Source organism: Symphodus melops, assembly GCF_947650265.1.
Source record: "Symphodus melops genome assembly, chromosome: 5".
Lineage (NCBI taxonomy): Eukaryota > Metazoa > Chordata > Actinopteri > Labriformes > Labridae > Symphodus > Symphodus melops.
Genome location: NC_136695.1, coordinates 23193678 through 23204586, shown reverse-complemented (window position 1 = coordinate 23204586; position 10909 = coordinate 23193678). Strand labels below are relative to the sequence as shown.

The window sequence follows — 10909 nt, the reverse complement described above, 5'->3', positions numbered from 1 at the left end:
AGTGATCACGTTAATCACAGCGGATGAAGTTGAGACGCGTTTTGATCCCCATTTTCACTCATAATAATGACGATAGATGTAAGACTGATACTGATGGTTCAATGGTTCAACAAAACTGACAGTAACATTGCATTATAGCTGTGTCCGGATTTGATAAAATAAAGGATATAATCAATTTTGTTTTATTGTACAGCACTTTGGTCAGCTGTGGTTGTTTTAAAGTGCTTAATTAAATAAAGTTGGATTGGGATTGGATTATCAAATAAAACATTTTAACTAACGTGAAAAGAGTGAAACAATCAGTCACATGTCACATCCTGCTGTCCCAGATAGATAGATAGATAGATAGATAGATACTTTATTGATCCCGAGGGAAATTCAAGCCCCAAGTCCCATGCTGAAACCAAAGACACTGAACTCCAAATGTTCCTGAAACAGTGTCAGAAGTGTTTGAATCTGCCCTTCACCAGACATTTTTTCCTCATATTTTGGCACCAACCATTCGTGCCTCCCTCCTCGCCTCATTCTGACCTCTGACCGAGGACAAAGTGTCTCAGCCTGTATTAGACTCAGCTCACCACCTGTCCTCAAACCATTGAGCCTTCTTTGGACTATTTCCTCTACGCTGAATGCTGCAGTTATGCATATCATCACCTTATATTTGTTCACAGGTGTTTTCACTGCATTGCTGTTCCAAAGTTGCTTGTTATCAAGATAAATTAGGTAAATGATTAATTTACTGATGCAGACAGAGGAACATAAAAAAGACATTACTTCCTTATTCTGCTATCAGATCAGAAACCCACTTTCTGATACTCACACATCCGTAGGGCTTGTTCAGAAGTGTGAAACATCAACTCTTTTCTCTGTTGTACTTGACAGTACGTGAGATAAATGGACAAAGCTGTGATCAGCATCCTCCTGGGAGTCTTTTCAGGTAAGCTGTCATTATAATCATGAAGATTTTTCATTAGATTATTCCGGACATGTAGTCAGATTTTGTCATATAATCGGGCATTTGTTTTAGGAAATGGAAATTGTATTGATCAATGTATTAATCACTGACATCATGTAGATCCCACAGCTGTAAAAATATCTGCTTTTTTCAAGAAGTTTAAACTCAGTACAGCCTGGATAAAAACAAGATATATGAACATTTAACTAATCTGTCATTTACTATTCTAATATTCAGTTTATCCAAATGCACAGCCAAAGAGCAATTTACTTTCCAGTGAATAATTATCTTCTGTCCATGCAGATATTATGAAAAGACATTTTAAGCATAACTTAATTTGTGACGTCTTGGAGCTTGGAGTGAACAACAACTTTTCCACGACATCCTTGCAGATATCAGGAAGAACTGTTGAGACTCTAAACTGTCCTTGGTTTCTAGTTAAAGCAGAATCAAATCAGCTCTGACTGACATCAGAAACAGTGAATTAATATTGCACATTTTATTACAGAAATTCTATAATATTATGAAGACACACTTTAAGTATATTTATCACAGGCTTTCTGAAAGTGTTTGACGGTCATTCTTTTTGTATTTACCTTCATGGATATTTCCACGTTTGGGTTTTGAAAGAGAAAGCATCAAACAAAAACAGCATTACATTAGAACAAAAGACCTCAAACCAGCCTGTGTTCATGATGAATTCAAGTTTGATTTTAAACTCTACAAAAACAGAGAGGCCTTTTTTAGTTTGAAACTGTAACTGCTGTGGAATAATGGTTAAATCAATCCCCTTAAAGTCATTTTCTGAATGTTTCTGGTTTAACTCATGCCATGAACAGTGAACTCCTTCAAATGTTGACGATTGAGAAAAATGCAGGATAGACTTCATTCAATAAAAATACATCAAAAGTAATGACAAGAACTACAAAGCTTTAAAAAAGAGTGAAGTTGTCCTCAAGTTTCACATTATTAAAGATCCTCTAAGATGTGTTTCTGTGTCTTCCAGGTTTAACTCATGGAGTTGGTTTGTTGCCAGATGGTCCTCTGAATAGTTCTGTTGGAGGGACAGTGATGTTCACCACAGTGAATCCACCAGAGGGTCCATTTTTTAAAGTTAGCTGGTTGTTTGGGGACACATTTATATTTACTTCGACTACTGGAAACACAACTTATCCAGGTTATGAGGGAAGAATCACCTACTTCCCCTCTACTGCATCTCTGGAGCTCAGGAGTCTGTCTCTCAGTGACAGTGGAGAATACACAGTCAGGATTACAGGGGACCCTCATGACTTTGATGGTGTAACCACACTGGGTGTTTATGGTAAGACAATGTTTCAATAGATATATCTGTCAGATTGCTGAATAGAGATTATGCACAGCAGGAGAGAAATAAATGTGTGTTTAGGTGTAAAGTGTTTTCATGTTAGATCTTTGACGTAGATTCAACACATATCAGCTCAAGCACAATCAGAATAAGTTGTAAATGATTCTGTACATGTGTGTACTTCATACGAGGACAAAATAAGTGGAAACATTTGTATTTAAATAATCTTGTGGCGCTCACATGATGATGTAATTGCTTCACCTTCAGTGGTAAAACTAAGATTCAGGAACTTTTTGATCAAAACCTGATCAACTAAATATTAGCTTTCCATGTGTTTGTTCATTCCTTATGCTTTAGTTGGTTTTCCCCAGATTGTCAAGCATTGTTTTTTTTTTTTGCTCCCTAAATGTTAAAGACTACAAGTATAACTGCTGCACATTTAGTCATGAAGGTTCATTATGTTTTTGTTTCCCTTTTTAAAAAAGATCTGAATCAGAAAAATGCAACAAAATGTCATAAATCCAACTTTTTTCTAATTCAACAAAAGGTTGAAAACAATGTAATTCTGTCAATTAGTACAAACATTGTCTGCTACTTCTTCTGGTCTTAGAGGAGGGAACTTGCTTTAATACATGAAGTATTTAATCATCATTCTAATGTAGCAAAGCAAAGACCAGAAATCCCCCTTTCATACATTTCACTTTGTGATGAAAGGACTGGAGTGTTACTCTGTTGTTGAACATGCCACACACACACACACACACACACACACACACACACACACACACACACACACACACACATAGGCTGAAATACACACACGCCCAACATCCTATGGACATGCACATGCACCAATTTCCAGATTCAACCTGCTGTGGGACTTGAACCAGCAACCCTCTGGTTCCCTGAGCTCCTGCTGCTCTATGATGAGACACTGACACGCAGAAATATGAACTGATGAACAATGAATCTGAGATCTGGTTGAAAGCCTGAAAATAAGTCTGTTTGGTACCTTAAATAATTGTTTCTTTTTCTTCTTCAAACTAATGTTTCCAAGATCAATGATAAACTTTCACACACAAATAACTTTATTACATACTTTGTGGGATGAATTCTTCCTGACAACGAAATATAGATCCTCCTGTTGTACAATAGCTGTTTCATTTGAAGGATTTTACTGACGGATGAGCATGAGTATGAATGTAAATACTAACAGTATGTGATAGACACACTGAGCAGACAGAGTTAAGGTTCAGTGGTTATTTGTACAACTTTAGTTGAGAGCGTATCAAAGTGACTTTGTTTATATTTTTAGGTTCATACTTTCTGGTGCTGTGAAATTGGACTGCTTTGATTTGAAAATTGGTCCAGATTATTCAGCACCAAAAAAACATGTTTAAAAACCTGTGAGTTTAATCATAAAATGTTAAAAAGATATCAACAAAATCTGAGCTTGTATTCACCATAGGTGCACTACATTTTTTTGAAGTAAAAATATAATCTTTAGGGTCTGACGATCAGATTCCTTTAAGAATATATCGATGCACTGAGAGTCAACAGTGGTTGGTGCGTGCGCCCCATGTACACAGACTATAGTGCTCCAAGCTGACAGCCTGTGTTTGACTCTGACCTGTGGCTCCTTTCCTGCATGTCATTCCCCACTCTCTCTCTCTCTCTCTCTCTCTCTCCCTCTCCTCTCTCTCTCTCTCTCTCTCTCTCTCTCTCTCTCTCTCTCTCTCTCGCCTCAATTTCTGACTTCACCAACTGTCCTATCTCCAACATAGCAGCATAAAAAGACCCAAAATAAAGCCATTTTCTTTTTCACTCACAGAGCCGATCACTGCAGTAACAGCTCATGCCAACGATACAGACTTGGTAGAGTTCAGCTCTGTCCGTCTCTCCTGCTCCTCCTCTGGATCCTCCCTCTCTTTCCTCTGGATGAACGACAGCTCTGAGGTCACAGCCAGTGACAGAGTCCAGCTCACTGATGGAGGCTCCACTCTCACTATAAGCAGTGTGAGCCGTTATGACCAGGGACCATACAGCTGTCATGTGTCCAATCCTGTCAGTACTGGTGTCAGTAATAAAGTTCACCTCACCTTCAGCTGTGAGTTTCTTACCTACTCAGACCTTTTTCTGACTACATTAAGATGAGTCAAGCTGCATGACTCTGCACTATCTTTAATTTTCCAATAACATGATGATGATTCGTTTGCTGTTGTTGTTCCCTGATATTCAGATGGCCCAGAAAATACAACTTTGAAGTTGTCCCCTTCACAAGAATACTTTGAGAAAGGATCAAACGTTGTGCTGTCCTGCCATGCTGACTCCAGACCTGCAGCTCAGTTTGACTGGTTTCTAAATGGAAGTCAGCAGAATTATACTGGACCTGAGCTCAGACTGACCAACATTCAGGAGAGTCAGAGTGGAAATTATAGCTGCCGGGCTTTTAACGCCAAAACTCTAACATATGAAACATCTCTGCAGTTACCTGTGACTGTACTGGGTGAGTTTCTATGAAATGTTTGTAAAAAATAATGTAGATTAATTGTAAAACCTTTTTTAAAAGAATGAACTTTAAATTTGTGGAACAAACACAAACACATCCGTGTGTTTGTTCTTCAGATGTTTCAACATTTTACATCCAGAACAGAAACAACTGAGGGGTCACACGATAAGTCCCATTTAAACGCAATCAACATGTGAACGCACACCACGTGTTCAAACTGAAACTCTTACTTATGATCGATAACCCACAAAATATATACATCCTTTTACAAGTCTGTCTTTCTTTTCTTTGGGGTTTAGATCATGGTTTTCCTGTTTCGTTTGTTTAACAAACATTTTTTTCAGAAAGTTTAGCAGTGCTGATAGTGAATAGGGAAGAGGCTCCAACACTGGTTAATTATTGCAGCAAGAACCAGGACTCAGAAATGTTCAGATGTAATCATTAAACATTCAGAGTGAGTCTGACAGCTGAGCTCAGAGCGCTTTTACATTTCAAACTGTTTTAGTTAAACATAGTTTTTGTCTGTTAGTTTGACACACGCTGATTTATTTCCTTGTGTTCATTTCTCTGTGTCGTTGAGTGTTTTGTAGTTATTTGATGCAATACAAAGAGATATAATGACGTGACTGACAGTACAGTTGACACATGAAGCTCAGTAATGACTTCATAAAATGTCGTATTAACTGTAAACTCAATCTTTCTCTTCACTTTAGAAAAGTGATTTTGTGGCCCGGACTTATCCACTGACCAGGGTTTGAGCACCGATCACTGTAAAACCATTGTTGTAGTAACCGTCGTGTTTCATTCAGTCAAACATCGTCTTTGATTTTATTTCAAACATCAAATACTGATTATTAGAAAACACATTTTCTCAATACAGGTTTGACTCACCTGGTTGAAAGAATGAAGAAGAAAGTTGCTCTGAATGAAGTTTGTGCTTGTGAAGTTGTGAACTTTTTGATAACATGTTAGTTTGCATGTTAGATAACAATGTTGTGTATACGCTTGTTTCCACTGCCCCTTAGTTACCAGAAAAAGTTTCCATGGGTTTAAGGATTTCATTAAGACTTTTAAACGTTTCAAACAATGACGTTCAATTAGAGCTCAAAGATCTTGTTGCTGTTGAATATTTTAATCAATTGTTATGTCATACCTCCAGGAACCTGTGTTTTTCTTCTTCATACATTTAAAAAGTTTCTGTGATCTTTTGTCCAACAGAGAGAATATCAAATGCTTCTATCACATCATCACCAAAGGAGGCAATAGAGGGGAAGTCTGTCAACTTAACGTGTGACGCTGCTGACTCCGTGTTTACCAGAAAGTGGATGAAGGATGGATCTGATCTGACTCAAGCTGATTTTATACTTCATGATAACAACAGAGTGCTGTCTTTTCAACGCCTGAATAAATCAGACACAGGAGAATATTCCTGTAAAATCAGCAACCCCATCAACACCATGGAAGCTAAATACCACTTGGTTGTGAACTGTAGGTAACAAACGACTGTGCTCATTAACTGTTCAAATGATGAGCGTCATAACACTAATATGCCATTAAAACACAGCTTACCTTTACCTGTTACACATTGATTTTGATTTTTTTTACTTTTTTCAGACGGACCAGAACGCCCCACAATCAAAGGCCACCATGTCGTATCTTTGGGACAAACCATCACTTTAACCTGTGATGCAAAGTCTGAACCACCTGCAAACTACAAATGGTTACTGAATGGGACAGAGATACACAATTCTCCTGAGTACACTAAACAGAACGCTGAACAGTCCGACAGTGGAAACTACACCTGTCAAGCTGATAATATCATAACTGGAGGATCATCTTCTTCAGTGTTTGAAGTGACTGTAACAGGTAACAAGACTGTCGATTTAAATTAGATAAAGGAGTTTTCAAATGAATTCCATTAAGACTTGAGGTGAAACCTTTTAAACAACGACATTCAATCAGAGCTCAAAGTCCTTGTTGCTGTTGAATATTTAAATCAATTGTTAATCTATACCTACAGGAACCTGTGTTTTGTAACAAGTAACAAGATAGGATTTATTGTAAATTCTGTTTGTGTGACATGTCTATAAGATCAATTTCACCAATTAAATGTCTGATCGTTTTTTAGCCATGAGGCTGATAGTGGTGAGAGTAGGAAATGAGTGTGGGAAAGGACGGAGCAACATGGGAACAGCTGTGTTTAAAAGAACATGTTTTCTATTTGTTCATGTGTCTCAGAGAAACCAGGTCTTCTGTCAGCTGGTGCCATTGCTGGTATAATAATTGCATGTTTGATTGTTGCCTCTGCTGCTGCTGCTGGAGGATACATGTTTTATAAAAAGAAGTGAGTATAAGAATTTAACATCATAACAACTGAATGTTTTCTGGCAGACTAGCCCTTATTATTGATTAATCATAATGAGGTCAGTAACAGTACTTTTAAATAGACAAATGTTAATTCAGATGATCAGAAGAATCTAGAAATATTTCACGGGTTTCTCTTATTAATATTCATTTCAGAGCCAACAACAAACCTCAGCAAAAGCAGACAGGTAAACACTCATCTGATTCAAATGCATCCTTTACTTAAATATATACTTAAACTCTATTACATGTAATTCACCATAACGGCTCTTTGTTTCCCAGATAAACCAAAACAAGAAGATCATGTTTATGAGAACACTTCAGAGGTATATGAGAACTTATAAAGTCAGCGGTCTTTTGAAGGTAAATTGAACTTGTCACATGAGGAAACATTTACCATGAAGGTAGAGCACCAAGAGGAACTTGTCCACAGAGACATCCTTATTATAATGTCAAAGCACTTTGTAAATATATTTTATTGACTCACATTTTTAGTTGTTGGGTCGGTTTACCTGTGGCTGCTGGCGTGAGTCCAAAAAACACAAATTTATTTTAGTAAAGTCACTTCTTTTTATTGTCAACATAAGAAAATTCCCGATCTTTTCACCACGGTGTGCCACGGTCAAACACCTTTTTCCTGTCAATGGTCTGAGTCCTTTAAATAAAGTTTGACTGCCTGGGTTCACAGCGCCACCCATTGGTCAGTCCAATAAAACAAAACACCCCCAAAATGGGTCTAATATTTAAATGTGATATCATAAGTTAATATATAAAGAGAGATGCATCTCTTTGGGCGAGATGTATATATTGTGTATATATTATTTTTTCCAGGTATTTTAAACTTTAAAAGTCTTCACAAGCAGCTAAAAAGAAAATTAATATACTACTAATACGTTTTTTCTATCTTTAGGTTGTATAAATACTTTTAGAGAAGTTAGACACAATGCAGGGAAACTACACAGTAAGAAAATCATCAGTATGACCTATAGAGTAACAATCAGTGTGCCTTACGGCTGAAATAATTAACTTTTTTTTATAACAAACAACACAAGCATTTTTTCATATTTTACTGTAGCAATATCATCCATGAAGAGAATTTCTGTTTTCTGTGAACTCTCTTTATTTTTAATTGTTCAGCTACAGAAAGCAGACAGATGTTTTAATTATTTGTTTCACCTTTGATTCCAAATAATAATAATATTACTAAGAGAGTCTAATCGTAGAGGAGACTGTTGCAGTAGTCTTGTTTGGAGGTGATGAATGTGTGGCTGAGGGTTTTGACAGCTAAAAATGAGAGGGAGGGGCGGGCGATGTTTCGGGGATGGAAAAAAGGTTGTTTTGGTGATGTGTTTGATGTATTTGTCAAAGGAAAGGGTTAAAATATTAAAATATTTTAAATAAAATGTGTTATGTTGATAGATAAAGAAAAAAGTTTATTTTAAAATGATTTAAAAATTTTATTTATGTGCAGTTAAACATACTTTATCGTCCCCAAAGAGAACAATCAAGTGTTTCAGTCAGCACAATGTGAGATAGGTTATCTGTGATTTCAACTGAACAGACAAGTGACCCTACCAGGCTGTTATCCTGCATGAAATAATGCAGAACTCTGCCAATTTCATGAATGTGAGCCCGCTGTAATAACGACTCCATGTTGTTAAATGAAGTGATTTTATATTGGCCCCTGAACTAATGTGGTTTGTAGTGTACATTTGGTACTCTAGTAAAGCTGTATACAGTAAAAGCTCATATTGTAGAATTAATACATTTGCCTTTTTACTTACACATCATACACACACTAAACACATGGTTTTGATGAAATGAACTCCAGTCCAAATTTTTACAAAAATGTAAAGTGCTGTGTGGAAAAATTCGAACAGGATAACATTACATCCTTATATGCACTGTGTGCATGATAGTGTTCATACTGTTTACACACAGACTTACATCGTTAAGTTACTGGCATTTCAACTGTTCCTTTTTTAATGCATATTTTTTACAAGCTCTCTTGTTATTGTTTTGATGCTTTTTTTACACTTATATTTTGATCTATTTTAATTATTTGCACTGTGTGATTCTGCTCTCCTGCTTTGCTGCTGTAATCCTGTACATTTTTCCGCTTGTGAGATGAATAAAGGATTATTTCTCTCTTGAGTGCCTTCAGAGCATGACACTGCTGTATGTAACGCTTTACACTGCTGTATGCTGCCCTCTTGTGGTTTGACTGTGGTTGTTCAAGCAGTCTGGATTGATGACATTTGACCAACTATTACTAATCTGATTTACACACCTAGATGTTATCACAGAATTCCTTCTTTGATCAGTTTTGTAAAGGACAGGAAGCTCCCTCTGATGACAATCACCAGTCCCAAGGTCTCCAGACCAACCCTGAGAAGTGGACCTGACAGGAGGAGAAATTATATTGTTATAAATGTATATATTTGTCTGGTCTTTGAATTTAAAATCTTTATAGCTATTCAATGTAACATGTTAAGCTAACAACAGTGCAGCATAGCTAATATCACAATTCAAGTAGGAGCACAACTTAAATAAAACCCACTTACTCCCAAAACTTCAATGAGACACTACACATAACAAAATCAAACAACCCATACACTTGAAAATGTAGGTCAAAGGAAGAGATGAATAAGATGCCATATGAAATGTTTGTTTATGTGCATTATCATGAATTAAACTGAAGAACAGTGACAAATGACCGGACATGAACTGTCTTGTTGCCTGTGTAAGACCTCACTGGAACGATGCGTCAGTGGCTGTTTGTTGAGTTTCGTTGGTTTATAGTTTGATCTTCATTTGTTTTTTGACAAATAGCCACAATAAGACAAATAAACAGAAACAACAACGTTAAGAAATAAAACTGATTTATAGCTACAACGCCAGTAATATTGGTAAAAGTATGTGAGGTGTAAGCAGTAATAAAGTATGATAATTGAGTGATCTATCTATCAACAGAATTATTATAACAACAATACAATAGGCAGGAGTGATCACGTTAATCACAGTGGATGAAGTCGAGAAGCGCATTGATCCCCATTTTCACTCATCATAATGACGATAGACGTAAAACTGATACTAATGGTTCAATTGCCAGCAGCCCGATCTTTAACTGATTCATATTCAGCAGTGGAAGAAGGCACCACACCTGTTGGGCCTCAAACAAGAAACAAACTGACAGTAACATTGAATCAAAGCTGTGTCCAGATTGGATAAAATAAAGGATTTTATCATTATCAAATAAAACATTTTAACTAACATGTGAAAAGGGTGAAACAATCAGTCACATGTCATATCCTGCAGTCCCATGCTGAAACCAAAGACACTGAACTCCTTAATGTTACTGAAGTTACTGAAATGTCAGAAGTGTTTGAATCTGCCCTTCACCAGACATTTTTGTCTCATATTTTGGCACCAACCATTCGTACCTCCCTCCTCGCCTCATTCTGACCTCTGACCGAGGACAAAGTGTCTCAGCCTGTATTAGACTCAGCTCACCACCTGTCCTCAAACCATTGAGCATCCTATGGACTATTTCCTCTACGCTGAATACTGCAGTTATGCAAATCATCACCTTATATTTGTCAACAGGTGTTTTCACTGCATTGCTGTTCCAAAGTTGCTTGTTATCAAGTTAAATGAGGTAAATGATTAATTTACTGATGCAGACAGAGGAACATAAAAAAGACATTACTTCCTTATACTGCTATCAGATCAGAAACCCACTTTCTGATACTCACAC

General features: G+C 36.8%; 1 protein-coding gene across 1 annotated transcript; it reads left to right on the top strand.

Annotated features, from left to right (window-relative positions):
* Positions 1-894: 894 nt before the first annotated feature.
* Positions 895-7136, top strand: LOC306824017 (cell adhesion molecule CEACAM6-like; the record flags this gene model as incomplete). Its single annotated transcript, XM_079343974.1, has 7 exons — positions 895-937; positions 1962-2276; positions 4111-4386; positions 4519-4785; positions 6007-6276; positions 6403-6654; positions 7027-7136. 7 exons carry the CDS (start codon positions 895-897, stop codon positions 7134-7136), a joined length of 1533 nt encoding a protein of 510 aa, XP_079200100.1.
* Between the last annotated feature and the right edge of the window lie 3773 nt (positions 7137-10909).